Raw genomic sequence first — 22,995 nt, forward strand, 5'->3', positions numbered from 1 at the left:
CACATTTACTGATTTGTGAGAGAGGAAAATCAAAATGAAATACTGGAATCACTCATTTGTAAACAGTCCCATATTTCTTATAAGGCTTGTAAGGCAATTAGTGGCTGTATTGTGTTGTGGTTTTTTTTTTTTTTTCCCCTGTGAGATAAAGTTTAACTTTTGGAAAAAGAAATTGTCAAGTGACGTGGGAAAGTGGCAACTGGACATCAGCTTATTTTTCTCTTTTCAGCTAATGTAAATAAAAAGAAAGAAATAGAAGAGACTGTTTGCATTTGGGAGTGAAGGAGGGTGTTCAGCTGAGAGGAGTTCAAATATACATCAAACAAGAGTGTGTTCTGCTTTTGCTACTACTCACGTTTCCATGTTGTCCCCCTCTAAGACAGTCTGCACTGGCAGGTAGCCCATTCGGGGATGCTTCGCAAAATACCTTTTGGTTCGAAATTTGTTTTTTAGTACCTTGGCAAAGTCTCGAACATCTTCTCCTGATGTAGTCTAAAAGGGAGATCATGGTGAGATCAGATTTAGGACAGGATGATTTCAAAACTAATGACCACTCCAGTCTTCTGCCCCATGACACTTGTTTTGTAATTAAGGAGAGTGTTGTGGTTGTGAGCAAAGGCTTTGGAATCAGACAAATGGGGCTCTGAAACCAGGCCTGGCATGTACTAATTTGGGTGAGTTATTTACTTCTCAGAGGCTCTGATCATCAGTAAAATGGGAGCAACAACACCTCAACACGTTGTTATGATAAATAAAAGAAACATACAAGCTTACTAGGCTACTCAATAAATGGTAGTTTATAGGTCTTAAGGTCAAAAAGGTGACATTAAATTTTACCACACTTTATGGTATTTTAGAAACTACTTAGTACATAATGATAGCATGCTTCACCCACTAAATTTCGGTCTATTCATAGCATGGTACATTCTCAATCACTGACCATCTCCATAAGAGGAATAAAAGTGAGAAAGGCAAATATCTGGGAGGATCACTCTGATGATGGAAGAGAGAGATGCTCTAAAGCAGAGCTTCTCATACTTTGTTGTGTATGGGAACCAGCTGCAGATCTCGCTAAAATGCGGGTTTTGATTTAGAGCATCAGGAGTTGGGGCCTGTGGTTTTGCATTTCTGATAAAGACCAAGGTAACGCCAATAGACATATGATTATTAGTCAACAGACCGTATCTTGAATAGCAAGCATGCAAAGTTTAGAGAAGAGGAGACTGTAAGAATTAAAGAAAGAGAAGAGAAACACGAAGGGTGGCTCTACAGTCAACAGGGACAGGTTTATTTTAGAAAAAACAAACCTGAGAGGAGCCTGTCTTTAATTCTTATGCAGATTTGTACTCAGGTCTGTCTGGCCACCAAGTCTACATCCTTGCCATTTCCCTAGTGATTTTTCACAGTTCTATTGGCCACTTAACATTTTCCTAAAATAACATCTTAGGAGATGGCTTCAACTCTTACTTATAGAACCTTGAGTAAATTATTTAACCTCAGGACCTCAGGGTCCTCATCTGTATAGAGGGGATAAAAATCATAGTACTTATTTTACACAGGGTAGTTTAAAAGGTAAATGCCTAGCATTTAGTAAGTGTTAGCATATAAAATGGATTTTTAAAATGTCACTAGTATATAGGACAGATAATAGGTGAGCAACATTGATTAAAAGTGGTAGTTTATGAATTTGGGGGAACCTAGAACCATCCCCCGTACTCAACATGCCTCATGGCCATAAGATCGCCCCACACAACCTCTAAGGCTGTGCAAAATAAACGTGAAAACGTCTTCAATACAACCATGCACACAGAATGAAAACCCTATTTATTCATCCAACAATATTTATTGAGGGTCTATCATGTTCCCTATGTGCCAGGCACTCCCCTAGGCACCAGGGATAGGGTAAATCCTGAAGCCTACAGTTGAGAGCCACTTTAGCTGGGGAACATCTGGGGAAGTGACAAATCACAGCATTATACATGATCTGCAGTATTGTACAAAACTGAAATTTATCCCAGGTGAACTAACTCTCACGTCAGGCTGGCGTCAAACTTACCGGAGTGCAATATTCCACCATGGGATAGTGCATTTTATGGCCTTTTGCAACTCGACCAGAAAAAAAGCAGCTTTGGCAGATGTCATAATTAAAGTGCTTTAGACTCCTGTACCTGATAAAGAGCAAAAACAAACACGTATGTATTTCTTCGAATCAAATTCCCAAAGAACACTCTTTAATAAACCTTCTACCACGTTCTAATTTGAGAAACAGAATGCAATGTTCATTAGTCCCACAAGGTAAGTGATTAACTTCCTGCCTCCAGATTTTTCCGGTGCCTCTCCTACAGTATCAAAACATTTTGGCAGAAAGATTATCCTATAAACATATGGAAGGAGGGAAGAAAAACTCAGCTTTTATTTAAACTCCACTAGGAACTCTTTGAGATTAAGTAGGAAGGTACTGGAAAATTTCCAGTCTTTTGAAAACCAAATACTCAAATTTAAAAGAACTTCCAGGAGCGACAGACTTACGCTGTGCATGCCCCTTACCCATCATGGGACAAAAGTTTTCTGAAGCAATTATTTTCAAAAAATTGTCAAGATAAAGCAATTTCACAAGACAAAAGAAATGTGAACAAGAACTTTCAATTAAAACAAGTCTCGCTTTAATAATGTTTTCTGATTGACTGATACGATTCATCTTCAAACAGTTACTCGAATGAACTCTTTTATCTCTATCTCTTCAGAAATCTCTCACCCCATTACCTACAAATGACAACTGAAGCCCCAAGAGAAAATGAAATTTGGATTAGATGGAAGAATTTATAATCTGTAAATACTAGTTGGTACATTTCCTCCATTATCAGAATGCGATATTCTTTGTTTCATACTCTCCTGCCTTTTGCTTTCTCAGATAAGAACCTTAGCCAATTCAAATAAACATATTTCTTATGTCACATATGGGGAAGTGGGAAGGAAAGCTATCTTTTTTAGATTCCAACCCTCTTTCAAGAGGGGGACAGGAGGAATGAGAAGTGCTGTGTCCTAAAATAATATAATATGATAAGGGCAAAAGAATTGAAGGTGAAAGTGCTCTTTCAGATCCTCCAAAGCATTCTTCTTCTTTATTTTATAAAAATTTCCCTTGTATACAAAGCCCACTAGCTAAGGAAGCAGAGAAAAGGTAGCTTAGAAATCTAATGCAGTCACTGTGGCTTCCCTTCCCCACTCCCCACCCCCATGGTATCATTTTTACCTGCCAAGAAACCGGGAAGGAAAGAAGGTGACCTTTGCAAGCAGTACCTACTCACTGTTGTCTATCTAGGCTTCAGAAACCTCTAAAAGTTTTTGTAAAACCTCTTTGTAAACAGCATGACTATGGAAGGATAAACACCAAAAGTAAAAAAGCACTGTGAATAAAAAGCACGCAACAGTACAAGGTAGTTATTGGAAAATAAAGTAACAAAACCAGTTCACACGTAACTGGAAAAGAGTGTTTACTTAGCTGCTAAGTGGATTCTGCACAGGCATAGACCATATAGCTAGTTTACAACTTTGTGGCTTATTCATCACTATAGAAACCTTGATGTTGATTCACACATTTAAGGACATCACAGTTTCAGAATTAGGATTTAGGATTAATGTTAAGTGAGATTACTTCATTTAAAAAAAATCCTGTCTCCCCAAACAGGTCAGCAGGGCTAAAGATTTATTTGGCCTTGTTTTCCATGATATTTTAAGACTATCAGAATAACCTGCTATGTTTCCTATCTCTTTCACTTATAAATGTATAAGGACTGGTTGTTTTTTAGCTGCTTTGTGAATCTTCCATTTACTTGCCTACTTTTTATTCCTTTAGAAGTTCACTGGGATACTATACAAAGAATGTAATCAGATTCACAGATAAAGAAGCAAGTTCTAAGATGCTGACAACAATTCTTGTTACTTAAGGGAGAAAAAAAAAATGGTGCAAAGTGAATGAGAGACTGAGCTACTATTATGGTTCCTCCCGGAATAGAATCATCTCTCAGTTTTATAACTGATTCTTGGGAAGTTTCTATAAACAGGAAAGACCGTGAAAAAGGAAAGATGGTAAAAATGTTTTGGTTCCAGGAAGGAGGAGGTACAGTTCATCTGTAATACCTCCGTGAAGACACGCTCTTTGGCCTGCTCAACCAAAAATGTGGCTCCGAAGAGCTGAAGAGTGAAGGTGGAAAGGGACACCAGCCTAATAAGTGAGATCCACCAAAATAACCTAGCGATCAGGAGGGTGACAGGAATGATCGATGTTCCGGCCCAATCACCTTCTCTCCCACTTTGGAGACGGTACGAACTAACAGCAACTGGCACAGGAGATAAAAGATCAAGTCATAAAAAGGTGAAAAATGATGAGAAAAAAATGACATTTTTTTTTTTGTTCCTAATACCTGAATCCAATGATTGGACACTCTTTGCAGATGTTACATTTGGCCTGATGCTTGGCAGTTTCTGCAGCAGCCACTCTGTGCAGGACGGGCAGCCACACCATGGACTGGGGTTCCAGTCTCATCCAGTCTAGGAAGAGGGCCGCTTCGATCTCTGGCTTGTTATTAGCCTGCAAAGACAGGAGGGAGAGAGAAGGAGGGCAAAAGGATGAAAGGAAAGAAGGCAAGATGGCAAAGGAGGTGTATATCAGTTCGATTAATAAGTTAAACAAAAAAGAAAGAAAGAACAATGGTTGCAAAGCTAGGCTGGCTTTTCACAGCTTGTTTCTGCAAAGGCTCCCTAATATCCAAAGAGCTACCTACTCCTAAGGCTTTGGTAAACTGCCATTACTCTTTTTGGCTACTAGATGACAACAAAAGAAAACAAAACCAACAAACGAGAAAGGTAAGCAAACTACACACCTGAGCGAGACTTTATTTAGCTTTAATTTTTGAACTGATACATAAAAGTTAGCCAGAAGTGAAATGCAGGTGTTTACTGATAAAATTTCAAAGGAGGGGGACAATTGATTTTTTTTTTCTAGAGAATCTGTTTCTCATAGAATCATAATGAGGGGCTTTGAAATTCATCTGGTTCCAAAGCCTCATCTAATAGACAAGCAAACTGATTTTGTAGACCAGAAAAGTAGCTTTTCAAAGGCCATACAGCTAGCAGCAGAGCTGATAATAGAATCCAAACCTCCTGGCTTAGCGCTGTTTTCATGATGCCCTGTTGATTCTGTCTGCCTCTCTATTTCTCTCTCTTTCAAAGTCTAAATGTAAGAAATACAATTCATCCCAGACAGGACAATGATCTCAACAATCTCAAGATACCATCATTTGATTTATATGTTACTATATTCATGAATTTTAATTATACCTTGTTTTTTTCAACCCTATAGGATTGTTTTAATTTTTTATATTGTTAGATAGATTGACCTATATATTGACTACTTTTTTGCTCTTCATTGCTTTCTTTCATCTCAAATCTTCCATCTGGGATTAGTTCTGCCTGAAATATGTCCCTTAGAATTTCCTTTAGCTGCTGGTGGTGCATTTCTCAAGCTTTGTTTGTCTGAAAATACCTCCTTTTTAAAAAAAAAATCCATATTCCTGATAGTTATCTTCATTAAATATAATTTTTTTTTGAGACTGACTCTATCTCTATTGCCCAGGCTGGAGTGCAGTGGCATGATCTCGGCTCCTGCAATCTCCACCTCCTGGGTTCAAGTGATTCTCATGCCTCAGCCTCCCAAGTAGCTGGGACTATGGGCACACGCCACCCCACCCGGCTACTTTTTGTATTTTTAGTAGAGATGGGGTCTCACCATGTTGACTAGGCAGGTCTCGAACTCCTGACTTAAAATGATCCACCCGCCTCGGCCTCCCAAAGTGCTGGGATAACAGGCGTGAGCCACTGCGCCTGGCCCAAGTATAAAATTTTTGATTGAAAGGTTTTGGGGTCTTGTTTTTATTTTGTTTTTGAATACTGAAATATTACCCCACTTTCGTCTATCTCTGTTGCTGCTGAGAAGTCAACAGTAAAGATGACTGTTGCTCCTTTGCAAAAAACACATGAAAAAATGTTCACCATCACTGGCCATCAGAAAAATGCAAATCAAAACCACAATGAGATACCATCTCACACCAGTTAGAATGGCAATCATTCAAAAGTCAGGAAACAACAGGTGCTGGAGAGGATGTGGAGAAATAGGAACACTTTTACACTGTTGGTGGGACTGTAAACTTGTTCAACCATTGTGGAAGTCAGTGTGGCGATTCCTCAGGGATCTAGAACTAGAAATACCACTTGACCCAGCCATCCCATTACTGGGTATATACCCAAAGGACTATAAATCATGCTGCTATAAAGACACATGCACACGTATGTTTATTGCGGCACTATTCACAATAGCAAAGACTTGGAACCAACCCAAATGTCCAACAATGATAGACTGGATGAAGAAAATGTGGCACATATACACCATGGAATACTATGCAGCCATAAAAAAGGATGAGTTCATGTCCTTTGTAGGGACATGGATGAAATTGGAAATCATCATTCTCAGTAAACTATCGCAAGGACAAAAAACCAAACACCGCATGTTCTCACTCATAGGTGGGAATGGAACAATGAGAACACATGGACACAGGAAGGGGAACATCACATTCTGGGGACTGTTGTGGGGTGGGGGGGGAGGGATAGCATTAGGAGATATACCTAATGCTAGATGACGAGTTAATGGGTGCAGCGCACCAGCATGGCACATGTATGCATATGTAACTAACCTGCACATTGTGCACATGTACCCTAAAACTTAAAGTATAATAAAAATAAAATAAAAAAAATAAAGATAATCTATCTGTTTTCTATCTTGTGCTGTTTCTAGGATTTGATTTAGACTGCTTAAGATTCACTGGACTTCTTAAACCTGTGATTTAGAGTCTTTAATCAGCTCTGGAATCTTCTCCGTCATTCTCTCAACAAATAGTGCCTCTTCTCCATTCCCTCTCCATTCTACTTTCAGAACTCTGTTACATAAATGTTACTCTTCTTCAATCTATATTTCTCTGAACAGGACTTCCCTAGTTCCCCCCTCTCTGCCCCACATCTTTTTAAAACGTCCTTCTGTGCTTCATTCTTATTAATTCCTTCTGCCTTACTGTCTGGGTATCCATTTCTCTTGCCGGTCTGCTGTAAACCCATACAGTTTTAAATTTTGATTATTGTACTTTTGATATCTAGAAATACTACTTGGTCATTTTTAAGGTAACTTCTCAGGTTTGTGGTTCCCTGTAGATATTTTTCAATGTTGTTTTTTATTTTTCTAACTGCATAAACACAATTAAGAAAATAATCTGTCTAATAATTCTGGAATATGATGTTATCGTAGGTCTGCTTCTATGGTTTGCTATTTCTTCTGGTTCTCATTCACCTTGATTTCTTTCTTTTTCCACCTCGATTTCTTGTGTGCTTAATATGTTTTTTTTTTTTACTACGTACTAAATTTACCTTACCAATATTTTCTAGAGATAAATAAAAGTTTGAGCCTAGAATAAAAGTGCTTTCTCCAGAGATGATTTTCCTTTGCTTTTGCCAAGAACCAAGAAGCATTACTTATTCCACAGCCAATTTCAGTTGAATATATGACATGGGAATACTTAGTATCACACAAGTCATGGGTATTTGAGCTGCAAAGCCAAGTTGCTTCTCTTGTAATGTGGTTTCCTAATAAAGGACATATCCACATTTCAGATAGAAAGGCAGGAGGGTTTAGACTGACAGGTCATTTGGCTTATAACACTGATCACCTCAACAGCACTCCAGTCATTACCCCTAATTCTAAATTTAGCAACACTATAATAAACTGTTTAACTTTGGATTTCCTAGCTGCAAAATGGTATCAGTTCAAACTTCCGATCAAATGCTACTGTTTACCAAAGACCTAGAATCAATCTAAATGCCCACCAATGGAAGACTGAATAAAGAAAACGTGGTACATATACACCCTGGAATACTACGGAGCCAGAAAAAAGAATGAGATCATGTTCTTTGCAGGAACATGGATGGAGCTGGAGGCCATTATCCTTAGCAAACTAATGCAGGAACAGAAAACCAAGTATTGCATGTTTTCACTTATAAGTGGGAGTTAAATGATGAGAACACATGGGCAGATACAGGGGAAAAACACACACTGTGGCTTATCAGAGGATGGAGGGTGGGAGGAGGGAGAAGATCAGGAAAATAACTAATGGGTATTAGGCTTGGGTGACAAAATAATCTGTACAACAAACCCCCATGACACAAGTTTACCTCATAAGAAACCTAGACAGGTACCCCTGAACTTACAAGTTAAATTTTAAAAAGCTGTTGCTGAGCACTTTTATCTGTGTAGAGTTCCATCACAGAGGTACTTTGTGGGAAAAAAAAGTTTATAAAGAATTATGAAATCTAAAAATGAAAAAGATCATGCAAGTCAATTCATCCTTTTGGCATGGCACCACAGAGCTGTAAGACTTTCAGGATTCACTGAGTCCAAACTCAGCATTCATCGAGTCCAAACTCTTACCCATGCCAGTGTGTGCTTACAGCCACTACATCACCCATGTGAGAGAGCTGGGAAACATCCTTAGAAGGTGATCCTGAGCACCAGTGTCCAGATACCCCTGTCAAAAGTGCTGCATCACATTGAGCTGAAATCCATCAGCACAGCATATAGAGGTTCCAGAGTTAAACCACTGGAGTTCACCACTCACTGGCTGTGTGACCTTAGGAAAATAACTTTATCTCTCTGTGTCTTAATTTTTCTCTGCTACAAACTGGAGATATTAATAGTGCCTACCTCATAGAGTTATTTTATGATTACGTGAGTCAACAAATGAAAGGCAATTGGAACCGTGTCTGACACATAGCAAGAATCATGTTTGCTATTGTTATTGTCATTATTATTATCCATCTGACCAGCAACCCAGAAGTTCTTGGTCTTTGAACAGCCCTTTAAATATTTTACCAGAGCTGTCTTATCTGTCCATGCCTCTTCATTCCTATTCTTTTAACTTCTTCTTCATATGACACGGCTTAGTTTGCCATTGTCATTTAGAAAACTATTCTTCAAATATGATTGCGGAGAATGTACCTCTATTTCTCCAGACAGTGTAACTGGATTACTTTCTTTTGTTCTGTACTGTAGGCTCACATAGGGTTCCTACTCAACTAAAATCTCTGAGTCAGTGTTTCCCAGTATGTCCAGCAGATCAATCGTCCAGCAAAATGCTTCATGAGAAGGTCAAATTAATGAAAGAAACAGTGCACATTATATCTGCCTCTTAAAATTCTTAGAGCACGTTAACATATTAACAGCTGAGAAGGTCATCAGTAAAGAAACATGTTAATCAGCTCTGGAATCTTCTCAGATTCTCAGAGAGAGAGAGAGAGAGAGAGAGAGAGAGAGAGAACAAGCAAGAGTGACTTCTGAAGGGGCGATTTAATAACAGTTTTCAATTATGTGAATGGCTCTCGCATAAGGGCCTGTGACCAGCTGTTCGATCTCTCCACTGAGGACAGAACAAGAAGAAACAGACTTAAGCAGCATGAAGAATTTAGGCTGTAGCTCATATGGAAGAATTTCCTGATGCTGAAAGTTGTTAAAGCATTAGTATGAATTACCAAGGGAGGCTGTAGAATGTTCTACTCTTTCAAAAAACTATAGATTCTTCTATGCTTAAAGGTTGAACATTCTCAAATTTCTAGCCCCTAAGATGCAAGATCCATCATGTTCGCTCTTTTAAAACTGCTCACCTATGCCAACTGACAGCACTGAAGACAAGGTACGGGGATTCACATTCTCATTCTGTTTCAATCTTTCATTTTTATGACAAACTATTCTGTATCCTAGTGGTATATTCCCTCTCCTTTTGTCTGGCAATAAAGAAGGAAAGAATTAAAAGCCAGGCAAGCTTCTGTAAAGACCTAACAGAACTAGAATTAAACCCAGCTAAAATTACATTTCGATCATTCCAGAAAAAAATATATAGGGATAGATTGGAATCGCAGGAAGTTATTAAGGTCAAAAGATAAGTATGATGGCATTCACTGGACTGAGACAATCTTTGTAAGTACCATTATTTGTTGAGATACATATAAGTCTCAGATATAATCCCCTCTCAGTATCAAGGGTGACCTTGTCCTCATTTCTAAACACCAGTTTCAAGCCATGCAAGCAAAATCTCTTGGAAAGGTCATTTAGCCCTGGGTTTTGTTTTGTTTGTTGGCTTTGTTTTGCTTTTGCTGTTGTTTTGGCAATAACTCCATTTTCCCCTTCTATGTCATGCGCACACAAAAAGCAAAGCTATCACAGCTCCTTCCATTATGATAGTCACAGTTTGGAATTATGTTGGGTTTCTCCTCTTTTTCTGTTGGTCCTCACCTGCCAGCAACTATCCATAACATAAAAGCTAGGGGAAGGAATCAGTTGTCATTACTATTGCTCTGTTACAGCACACTGGAGGGTGGCTTCATACAAATATCACCTTTATACAAATATAACAAGGTATACAGACAAAGAATTCTCAATATCAGGAATTTCTAGCAAACAGATTTACCTATCAATATAATAAGTTCAAAGGGCATTACATGGCAAGTTTGGAGGTAGGACAGTTGCTGGGGTTCTGAATAACTTTTGGATTTCTTTGATGTTGTGCTTTCTATAAATCCTTGGACACTGAAGGGCCAACTGCCTGCCAGGAGGTCCACCTGAATACTCATTTTTCTCTCAAGGTAATAAAATTAATTCATGGCTACAGAAGAAATGCAATTAAGTATTTCTCAGCAAGCCCTGCATCCCAGCTACCATAAACATATACATTGTATTTTTAGGAGAAGGCAATTGGCATTTCAATTGTGAGGTTTGTGAAAACCATATGAATACTTAATAAACTACAATAATTAGTACAGTCATCCCTCAGTATATGCTAGGGGTTGCTTCCTGGCCCGCCGCAGCCCCACTCCCACGGGGCTGTTGAGATACAGCAAAATCCACGCATACACAAGTCCCACAGTAGGCCCAGCTGAACGCATGTCCGCAGGTTTCACATCTCTTGAATACTGCATTTTTGATACGCATTTGGTTGAAAACAATCCACTTATAAGTGGACCCGCACAGTTCAAACCTATGTTTTTCAAGGGTCAACTCTATATAGAGAAGTAAACATTGGGCAAGAGACTGTGCCCAGTAATTCTCAGATAACAAGAAACCACCATCCTGGAAACAATACAGAACGATACCTCCTTAATTTCTTTCCTAAATTGCAGATTAATTAAAGACAGGAACTATACTTCTGAGGTCTCTGTTAAAATCTGCTGAATTGAACAGTGGGTGGGAATTCAACTGCAATATGATCGCAAGAAATAAAAGGAAGATTATAAAATCTGTATGAAGTCAGAATTTTAAAAACCTGCCTAGTCATCCTGAAGAGCAAAAACATACACTTATAAAGATTTTGTAAAGAGTAGAAGACAAAATAAGTTACTTTCTCAAACTGTCCAAAATTTACTTTATCGATTAAAGTAAATGTCCTTGTGTTGGTTTCTATGTGATGGTATCACACATAAAAGGCTAACAGACTTCATCTGGACTTAGAAGGTATGTACAGAATGATCTGGCTTAAAATATAGGTATACACAAAATTCACACTTGGGGCCCTTGAAAGGAACTGCACAGGCAGATAGCTTTTCTCTAGGTCGGTGGTTCTCAACCGGAAATGATGCCGTACCCCAGAGGAAATATAACAATGTTTGGAGTGTCGACCAAAAAACATCAGAGAAAAACATCGCCAAATATGTTAAATTTATTTTGGAATTAGAAATGAGGATTACAACCCAAGATGCATCTGAAGAGGAGACTGTAGAGGGAAACTTTTATTGGTAAAAACAGAAGTTTACATAAGCTGCTTGGAAACATAGCTCGTTTCAGATGCTCAACGCCAGAACTGGTGTCAGTTTATTAGTGGAGATGCCATTACTGGGCAGATGTTCTTTTGAGAGCATATTACGTGCACTGCTGCAGTCCTAACAGAGGAATTTCTTGTGGGGCGATTTTAGAAAGTCCTTGAGACAGTCTTTATCTCAGGCATGTAACCATGAACCCTCCTCCTTTCATGCTGTCCTGGCTCTAGTTAGTTTGGGACTGACAAAAAGTGATTTCATCCTGCTATCTTTTACGGGAGACATTTTTGGTTGTCACAACTGGGCGGGGGGGAGGGGGAGGGCGGGGAGGGGGTGCTACTAGCATTTAGTAGATAGAGGCCAGGATTCTGCAAAACATCCAGCAGTACACAGGGCAGCTTCCCACAACAAAGAACTAGAATGATTCGGGCCAAAGCATCAGTAGCACCAAGGTTGAGAAACCCTGCCCCAATGTTAACATCTTACATAACCATATGGTTCACTTGTCAAAACTAAGAAATCAACATTGATTCATCACTATTCACTAAACAACAGACTTCCCTGAGAGTCCTGCAGGGCATTTAATAAGCCGGCAACTATCCTCTACAACACAGAAATTGGGAGGCTACCATAGGCCTATTCAACTGCCGAAATGCCACACTGGTTCATAAACTGAGGGTAGAGAGAGCAAAAGGGAAATTAAAAGCCCCAAACTAGAAGTCACAAGGAAACATGCTAAAATTGTAGACTCAGATTTGAAATCAAGTTGCTTCTCAAACTGACAACTCTATGCAGTGTATTCCAGGATAAACAGTTGCAGAAATTTATTTATTTAATCATGGCAAATAATTACCCCAAGCAAGGTAAAGCAGGTCTGCTAGTACAATGTGTGTGTGTGTGTGTGTGTGTGTGTGTGTGTGTGTTTTGATTTTACTTAGTACAGGTCATAACCATTTAGAGAAAAAATAAGAACTAAATATGCAAATATTAAATACATACATATCCATAAATAGAATTCCTAAACATTTTTATTGACAGAAAAAGGTAAATTTATGGAAAACATTGTGGGCAAACCACAGATTTTTAAAAAGGGTAATCTCTTCTTTGTGGCTGATATGGTTTGGCTGTGTCCCCACCCAAATCTCATCTTGAATTATAACTCCCACAATTCCCACATGTCATGGGAGGAGCCTGGTGGGAGGTGATTGACTTATGGGGGTTGGTCTTTCCTGCGCCATTCTCGTGATAGTGAATGAGTCTCACACTATCTGATGGTTTTAAAAACGGGAGTTTCTCTGCACAAGCTCTTTTTTTGCCTGCTGCCATCCAGGTAAGTTGTGACTTGCTCCTCCTTGCCTTCTGCCATGATTGTGAGGCCTCCCCAGCCATGTGGAACTGTTAAGTCCAATGACCCTCTCTCTTTTGTAAATTGCCCCATCTCAGGTATGTCTTTATCAGCAGCGTGAAAACGGACTAATACAGTGGCCATTTTCATTTGCTATTTTCATTAGTAACATGTTCCCTTCATAAACCCAAAAAATCATTTCAATGTCATTGCCATTGTTAATAGGTATTGGCATTAATAGCTGACAACTCAACTTTTCTAGCCCTCGTTATAAAAAGCCTTAGCATTTGGAAAGATTTGCTGAATTTAAATTTATAAAAACTGTTTTTTGAATTATAGTCTGTACACAAAGATTTAAAACTACAAGGAAAATGGTTAGTCAGGGTCAGACAGTATAGGACAGGCAGTCCCTGACTGTTCCCTGATCTGTTATTACAATTTCTTTAACAACCTCTAAATCTACCAAGGGTATCAGTGGAATATTTTACATAAGAGAGAAGTCTGCACCAGCAAAGAACATAAAAGGAGGAACAAGAACAAGTTGTAAAGAATATTAATGACTCCTCTTCCAAACAATCCCAATTTTTATGAAAATCAAATGAGTGATAAAAAGACTCTATAAAACTATACAAAACCTGCATGTAACAAATAAAACAGAAGGAAGGTGACATTTTGATCCTCTTAGACACAAGATACTTGGGTTTTACCTTTGAGTTACTGAGGAAACTATAGTGTACGGACGCAAGGGATCATTTACATGAGGTTGTACACAATGGTTTTTCACATCTTGCTCTTAGTGTGTGTTTCCATTCAGAGAACACTTGGTCTCATGTGAAATGCCACGCTGTATGTACAAGACTGTTTTCTATATCTTATAGCTCTGTTACAAGAGTTGTTACCCGGAAGATCAGGTAAGACTTTGCTGATCATGGCCAAGCTTTGAAATAAGTACAATAATCCATTTCCCTTTCGGCCTTTATAACATTTAGCATAGAATCAAAGAAACTTAGGGATAAGTAACTTTTGAGATAACCTGTTTTAACTTTATGTTACAGATAAGAAAAGGCCCAAAGAGGTTAAGGAAACAGCTTAAGATTATGATTTTAATACTGAAATTTATGCTTAAAATAGTCTTAAAAAGACAGGACAAAAGTGATTTCCTATGGGAAAAAGCAAGGTGATCCCCAAAATCTTTTGAATCTTTAATTTGTTTGAAAGTACTTGAGTCTGATAGCTAAGTAAGCAAGGCCCACTTAGGACAATGTCCAGGTGAATATAAATCTTCAACTGAATTACATGCCGATAACATGGCTGCGAGAGCCAATGGAAGGTGCAAGTGAATACCCCACAACACTGATAAATGCATACTTATATCTCATCTGATCAACTCCTTTCCCCCTTCTTTTCAGCATTACATGTCCCTCGTACCATTAGATGCTACGGCATGTATGAGCTACCTGGATTGACAGGTGCAGGTCCATATATATTGAAGTGGCAAAAAGGAAAAAAAGAAACAAAACTCTATGAGCTTCTCAATTCAGCACAGTTTTCATGTTACATGTTTTAATTATGTCAATGTGTTGTTCCCATAAAAGGATTGGTTAATATGGAAATGTATTTATTAGACATCTGTTTATGTGGCTCTCTGGAGAAAGGACTTTCAATTCTATACACTGCCATTTTAAACAATTCCAAGACAAAAATAGTATCCAATGGCAGTTCAGTAAAGAGAGATATCATTCTTTGTACACTCAGAACCACCTTGGATGTCCACAGTGATATTCATGAATAGACGGGGGAGAGGTAGAAGCTCTTCTTTACATAAGAAAATGGTCTAATACCTGCAGAAAGTATGGTAGAATTAGAAAGCCACCATTATGCAACCACCAATATTATAACTGAATTAGACAAGGATCATCCATAAATGCTAAAACCATAGAGTAAAAGGTTAAGGAATGGATATTATAATATGTCAAAATATCAAAAAATTACTTTCTCATTACAAAGGGAAAAGGATATTTTACAAGGAAAGTATCTTGTAGACACCACCTTAACATTCTTAGTGATACCAATAGGAACAAAATGTTATTTTGTTCCTCCAGATTGTGATACAGTGGTAGGTACAGAGCATCATCTTATCGTCTTTTGGCCAAAAAATGTTAACATTAATCTAATCACAAGGAAACCATCAGAAAAGCCCAGAGTATGGGACATTCTTCAAGAGAACTGGTCTGAACTCTTCAAAAATGTCAACGTCAGCCCGGCGTGGTGGCTGATACCTGTAATTCCAGTACTTTGGGAGGCTGAGGCAGGTGGATCACCTGAGGTCAGGAGTTCAAGACCAGCCTGGCCAACGTGGTGAAACCCTGTCTCTACTAAAAATACAAAAATCAGCCGGGTGTGGTGGTGCATGCCTGTAATCCCAGCTACTCGTGAGGCTGAGGTGGAGAGTCACATGAACTCGGGAAGCAGAGGTTGCAGTGAGCCGAGATCGTGCCACTGCACTCCAGCCTGGGTGACAGAGCGAGACTCTGTCCCCCTACCAAAAAAGTCAATGTCATGAAAGGAAAACAAAATGCTGGGAGACTGTTCAAAACTAAATGAAGGTACAGAGACATGACAGACAAAAACCTTAACTAGATGCTGGAAGAAAACAGTGGCTATAAGGAACAATTCTGGGGCACTGGGGAAAGTTGAGTGTGGACTGCATATCAGAGGGTATTACTGGATTGCTGTGAAATTTGTGTGTAATGATAGCATTGCAGTTACGTCAGAGAATGTCATCCTTTAAGAAAATGGTGTATGGTGAAGTGTTAGGGGTTTCTGTTGTGATGCTCCTTTACTTTTAAATGGCATGGGGGAAAATGTGTTTGTGTGTGTATGTACACAGACAGACACATACATACACAGAGCTGAGAGGGTGGAAGAGGTAAGTAGAGCGAAAAGCAACCATGGATTGAACGGATGTATGACACAGATGAGTGTTCTTTAGACTATCCTTTCAACTCTTCTTTGTGCTTGAAATGTTTCCAAAATAAAACATTGGTTGGAAACCGTTATTTCTCCCAAGTCACCCCTTCATGGGAATAGGTTGTGGGCAAGGCAGGAGGGTGGGCAAGAGTGATTTTAGTAACTGTGAAAGGGACAGGACAATGGTATTAATGTCAATAGTAATGAGTGTGAAAAGTTCCCCAGGATTCGTTTTCTCTAAAAATACAAACCTAACGCAAAATTGATTTCCTTCCTGTCCTTGTCACGGTTCTTAAAGCATCTCCTCATCGACTCTGCCTAGATGTGCTTTTCCTAGATCCCTAAATGTGAATCTCCAGGCATGAAAATGAGTTTAAGAGTCCCCACATGTGCAGAATTTTTTGTTTAAGGATTGAGAGGTCAAGAGTTTTCTTTGTGAGACAAGAAGAAGTAAAAGGCTTCCCATAACTACCATCTTGGGTAGAAATCAAGTATTTTATTTAAAGTTCTGAAGATAATGAGCAGGTAGGAGGCCAGCAGTCACTGCTCTAAATATTAATCAGGACTCTGAATCACCCATTAAAGATAAAATCAGCCCAAACAATAACACATGGTGATTATCCACTCTTCATTTCCATGTTCAAGGACAACTGTCCTGACCTCAGGCTCTGCACTCCACCTGACTAATAAACCAATTAACGCCATGGCCCTAGGGAACATATGCACAATTTTAAATCTATGCAAATCCCTAAGTATACTCAACAGTATTAATTTATGCTACAGAGTTCTAATTTAACAGGAAAGTTAAATTAGAAAAGTTTCACATATACATGGTAAAGCACATATATCTGTCTATAGGTACCATGGAATATACTTTCCCAAGTGTGGATCAGGGCACATTATGTAAAAGAACAAGATATAAAGTTAGCTCTTCCACTACTGCCTCCTACAATCCTTTAAAATCCAGTTCAGGAAAAGGCAAAATTATAGGAACAGAAGACAGAGCTGTGGTTTCCAGAGATTGGGACTTAGTGAGATGATAAAGCATGAGGGAATTTTAGGGGTGATAGAAATGGAAGGAAGAAAGGAAGGAAGGAGGGAAGGAGAAGGGGAGAGAGAGAGGGAGGGAGGGAGGGAGAGAGAGAGAACGAAAGAAAAGAGAAAAGAAAGAAAGGAAGGAAAGGAGAGGAGAGGAAAGGAAGAGAGGCGGGAGGGAGGGCAGGAAGGAAGGAAGGAAAAGACAGGGTGAGAGGAAGGAAGGAAGAAAGAAAGATTTGGTCATAACAATGAAGTGCTACTTTAGAAGGATGAAGATGGAAAACAAAATGACGTGTGCTTTTCCTTAGCAGTAAGTGTATAAATAAAACAGGTTTCAACTACAACACAAACCTATCTTCAAAATTCTGGTGAAGAAAACATCCATTACTCCAATAGAGAAGTTAATCAAACAAACCACTTAAACAGATCATCATAAAGCTTAACCCACGGTAGCTTATAATTTTTAAAAATAACAACTGGAAACCAATATTAAACTTCAGACAATACTGATAATACTCTGATAAGGGTCTTTTCTGAAAATTGCAGGAATTTTAACTAACTGTTCATGAGCAGGCCCAGTAAGAGGTCGGTGATATCTCTCAGCTTTTCATGGCAGCCAGCTATCTCTATGGAAGGCTGATTGGACTATTAGGGTCTACCTTCAATTCTGGGAAAAGCCACCTCTTTATAAATACCAAAGTGTAGTAACTCTTACTAATTACTTAGTTACTAGTGAGTATTCATCCGTCCAAAAGGGGTGTAAAAGGAATGTCTATGGAACCAAAGGGCCCACAGTCTGATTAATACACAAAAAGCCAAAGGAAACCTAAGTGAAGTAGGGTTTTTAGGAGTTACTTTCAAGATGGAAAATCTATTAATAAAATGGAATCGGCCAGGTGCGATGGCTCATGCCTGTAATCCCAGCACTTTGGGAGGCTGAGGTGGGCGGATCACAAGGTCAAGAGATTGAGACCATCCTGGCCAACATGGTGAAACCTTCTCTATTAAAAATACAAAAATTAGCTGGGCGTGGTGGCACGTGCCTGTAGTCCCAGCTACTTGGGAGGCTGAGGCAGGAGAATCACTTGAACCTGGGAGGTGGAGGTTGCAGTGTGCCGAGATGGCACCACTGGACTCCAGCCTGGCAACAGAGCGAGACTCTGTCTCAAAAAAAAAAAAAATGTAATCAGTTGACCCGGGGAATGCTGTCTAACCAGCCAAAAGTCTCCTGATATGGCATTTTAACATTTGCAGAGAAACAGAATCTCCAGAATCTCTAAAATGCAATCCACAGATGATGTTTTGTTATAGATAAAAGCAACTGTTAACATTGGCAGGATATTTTCATGCCACAACACACTTTAGATAATCATAGCTAACATTCACTGGGCACCTTCTATGTATCCACTACAGCTCTTAAGTGCTTTGCTTCTATTGGTTCATTTAATCCTCACAATCACCTCCAGGAGTTCAGGGGCCAGGAAGGTTAAGAAATGTGTCCACAGTCACACAGCCAGCAAATAGCAGAGCTCAGATTTGGACTCAGGCACAGTTTGGTTTCAAAGCCTATGCACTTAACCACTCTGCCAGTCACTTCTCCAGATATTCTGGAATGCTTTATCATTTATGTGTTACTGATCCTCCCACCTCAGTCTCCTGAGTAGCTGGGACTACAGGGGCATGCCACCATGCATGGCAACAATAATACACTGTATATTTCAAAATAACTAAAAGAGTAGAATTGGGAATGTTTCTAACACAGAGAAATACTTGTTCTCAACAGTTGAGACTGTAATTTATTCTCATTTTCATATCATTCTACATTATTACAACAACTGTGCATAGATGGTATTCATTTTTGTCATACAAATAGAGAAATTCAGGAGATAGATGGAAAAGCAACTTATTCATTTGGAATACTAAGTACAACAGGAGGCAGAAAACAGATGTAAAATAAACAGATTTTGACACTCCAGCTCTCATAGGTGAAGCATATTGAATATAAAGTTGGTATACTTGATGTTATCTGAACAATAAAGTCCTTAAAATGTTTACTGAAGAAGATACTACAAAATCGAAACCACAAAAAGATATCTGCACTCCCATGTTGACTACAGCATTGTTCACAATAGCCAAGATATAGAATCAACCTAAGCGCCCATCAGTGGATGAATGCATAAAGAAAATGTACTATAAACACATAATGGAATATTATTCAGCCATAAAAAATGAAATCCCATTATTTGCAGCAACATGTATGGAACCGGAAGACGTTATGTTGAGATCAGCCACACACAGAAAGACAAGTATCCCATGTTCTCACTCATGTGTGGGAGCTAAAAAAAAAAAAAAAAAAAAATTGAACTCATGGAGATAGAGTAAAATCATGACTACCAGAGTCTGGGAAATGTAGTGAAGATCGGGGGATAAAGAAGGGATGGTTAATGGGTACAAAAATACAGTAAGAAGAAATATGATCTAGTGTTTGGTAGCACAATAAGGCCACTATAGTAATCAATATATTTTTAAATCTTTTTACAGATAGGGTCTCACTATGCTGTCCATGTTGGAGTGTAGTGACTATTCACAGGTGCAATTGTTGTGCATTACAGCCTTGAATTCCTGGGCCCAAGTGATCCTCCCACCTCAGCCTCCTGAAAAGCTGGTCCTACAGGTGCGTGCTACCATGCATAGCAACAATAATTTATTGTATATTTCAAAATAACTAAAAGAGTGAAATGGGAATGTTCCTACCAGAGAAATGATGAATGTTTGAGATGATGGACACCCCAATTACTCTGATTGTGTTACCCTACACATTGTATGCTTGTATCAAAATATCACATGTAACCCATAAATAAGTACTATTATGTGTCCATAATAATTAAAAATATTTTAAAACATACTTTTTTACCTGTTAAATGACTGGCAGTGCAGGTTTGTGAAATAATTCTTTGTGCCATGATGTTACAATGGCTACAGTGTCACAAAGTAATGCAAATTTTTCAGTTCCATTATAATCTCTTCTTACATTGATCTTATGGGACCACCATAGTATATATGGCCTGTCATTGACCAAAATGTCATTCTTCAGCACATGACTGTATAGTTTTCCCACCTAAAAGTGATATTTGGTTTTATCTGAAGATAGACTAAACAGCTATGTTGGGATTAGAGTATTTTCAATAAAGATGGGTGTGTGTGCATGTATGTGTTTTGGAGGAGGGGTGTTTATTTATCTATCTCATTCTATTACAATCTAAAATTCATATAGGGGATCACATTGACACATTAACACTCTGTTATTTCAATCTAGTCTCCGAACTGGTTGAAGCCATAACATGATGTAAATTGCACGATGTAGACTAGATTCATTGTGCCACTGTGGGCCTGTTTTCTCATCTGAAAAAGGAGAGGTGCAGAAAATCCTCAAGGTTCCTTCAGGCAGTCTATGTGACTCACTGCCAGGGCAGGCTTGGCCTTACTAAGGTCGTAAAAATCAATCTAATCTCTCAACAGGGCTGTTTCCATGGAATATGAGAAAGGAACAAGCTGGCAATATATTAATTACAGCTGTATCTCTTAAACAAACTCGTTGCAAAACTTTACTTCTATCACTCCCAAAATGAGTCAATTTCCCAGTAAATGTGTTGACTGCAATATGCTATTAATGTGGAAACATATCCTGTTGCCTCATTTAGTATCTACGAAGATACCACTGTCAAAGCCATAAATTTACAGTGACTATTCCTTTTTCATATCCATGGATGTGATTTCACTTCCTGGCTTAATGGATAATTCCTTGGAAGACCTATAGTGATTTTTAAATAAGCAAAATTTTTCATTTAGACCTGATAGGTGATTTCCTTTTCTAAGTGGTTAGTGGGGAGGGATATGAGAAAACCTTTAATAGATAATCCAGAGAGTGTGGCACACAAACACGTACCTCTCTTCTTGCCACTACTGGGCCCTTGTCTGAATCAGAAGATTCAGTACCTTTCTAACTGTACCAACCTGAAACAAAGTAAGGTTTCCAGTTGGTGACAAGAAATCAAAGGAAATCAAATCTGCAATGCAAGGAATGCACTTGTAGGATAAACAAGTACTTTATTACCGTTTACCTCAGGCTGGTAGAAACAGCAGCCTTTGAGCACAAGCTTGCTGAAGGAACCAGCCCAGCCTCATTCTGAAGGTCCTATACTTCAAACAAAGGGCAGAGGGCATTTTCACTCCTGTTATCTTTCCCTACAGCAAACATTGTATTTTTATGCACGTGGCACAATGAAAGGCAAGGTGACCGCCAGTGCACCTGGCCGAGGAAAAGCATGCCAGGGCCAGGACGTGGATTCCTAAGTATTTACAATGGATCCATTCAACCTGATTGCAAATTGCTAAAACGCTGAGAGGCTCCCCAAATCTAAGTAATGAAAGCCTCACCATACATATGGAATTTACTAGCATCTGATTAGAAATACTACATTTGCCAGCACTTCAAACTAATTCCTCTTCCCCCTCAAGGTCCCCTGTCTTGTTATACCTTTTCTTATTCTATCCAGGACTCAGGAAAAGTAGCTGTTGTTTGGCCTTGGGAAGCTGGAGAGCAGAAGTATCAGAAACTACATATTTGGGAATGAGGTAGTAAATGTGGCGGTGGGCATACTGGACTAGGAATCAAACCCTTCCACCAGCTGAGGGACTTTAAGGGCGCAGATAAATTATTCATCCACTTAAACAATAATAAAAGCAAAATCTCCAAAGCCTGACTATTCTGTTCCCCTCAAAGACTTGGTGAGGATTAAATAAGAGAATTCATGTGAACAAAGTTTTGTTAGTAGCAATGGTAACAATATTATTTATAAGCATAATAGGTACAAATGGTAAGGAGAAGCTGTTTCATGATAGTGAAAGCAAACTATGGGTGGTTATGAAACCAGAGTAGGAAAGGTCTGAGAGTTAAATAGAGGAATTAGGATTTGTTCACTAGACAACAGAAAGATACTGACATTTTCAAGGATGGCATCATATGGGAAATGCTTTTCTCTAAAACTAGTATGAGGGCAATAAGACCAATGAAAAGGACTGGAGTGTGAAGTGGAGGCTTGCTAGGAAGCCAGTGCAATGATGAGAAGGTCTGGAAACAACGTAAGAATGGCAATGGAAAGCAATCAAACAAAACATGTTCTTTCCCTAAAAAAAGAGGCAGCACTTTACTAATTTTTTTTCTAATTATAAATGTTCAAAGAAGAAAACTCAGAAAATAAAAATAGTACAGAGAAAATCAAAAGCCACCTGTTACCACCATTCATATCTTGACTGATTTCCCCCCAGTCTCATAGAAAACATTTCAAGGCTGGATGCCGTGGCTCACGCCTGTACTCCCAGCATTTTGGGAGGCTGAGGTGGGTGGACAGCTTGAGCCCAAGAGCGTGAGACCAGCCTAGGCAACATGGCGAGAGACCCTGTACACACACACACACACACACACACACACCAAAAAAATGCCAGGCGTGGCGGTCCATGCCTGTAGTCCCAGCTACTCAGGAGGCTGAGGTGGGAGGATCACTTGAGCCCAGAGGTCGAGGCTGCAATGAGCTGTGATCGTGCCACCGCACTCCAGCCTGGGTGATGAAGTTAGACCCCTTCTGAAAACAAAACAAAACACATTTCACATTTCAAAGAGCTTGGAGACTGGCTGGCCAACCAGGAGGCATTCAATAAATATGCAAGGATGGATTGAA

The 22,995-nt window shown here is 39.1% G+C and overlaps 1 protein-coding gene across 5 annotated transcripts in view; it reads right to left on the minus strand.

Annotated features, from left to right (window-relative positions):
• The window catches only part of DMD (dystrophin), a 2,218,635-nt gene that overhangs the window by 59,252 nt on the left and 2,136,388 nt on the right, over window positions 1-22,995 (minus strand). For all 5 annotated transcript variants that reach the window (XM_063601607.1, XM_008970951.5, XM_008970952.5 and 2 more), the window contains 3 exons: window positions 4,425-4,591; window positions 2,057-2,168; window positions 356-492 (listed from right to left, as the gene is read on the minus strand). In XM_063601607.1, the coding sequence (XP_063457677.1) occupies window positions 356-492; window positions 2,057-2,168; window positions 4,425-4,591 (416 nt within the window). The remainder of the gene's footprint in view (window positions 1-355; window positions 493-2,056; window positions 2,169-4,424; window positions 4,592-22,995) is intronic.

This window comes from Pan paniscus, chromosome X, assembly GCF_029289425.2.
Source record: "Pan paniscus chromosome X, NHGRI_mPanPan1-v2.0_pri, whole genome shotgun sequence".
In the NCBI taxonomy this organism is placed as follows: domain Eukaryota; kingdom Metazoa; phylum Chordata; class Mammalia; order Primates; family Hominidae; genus Pan; species Pan paniscus.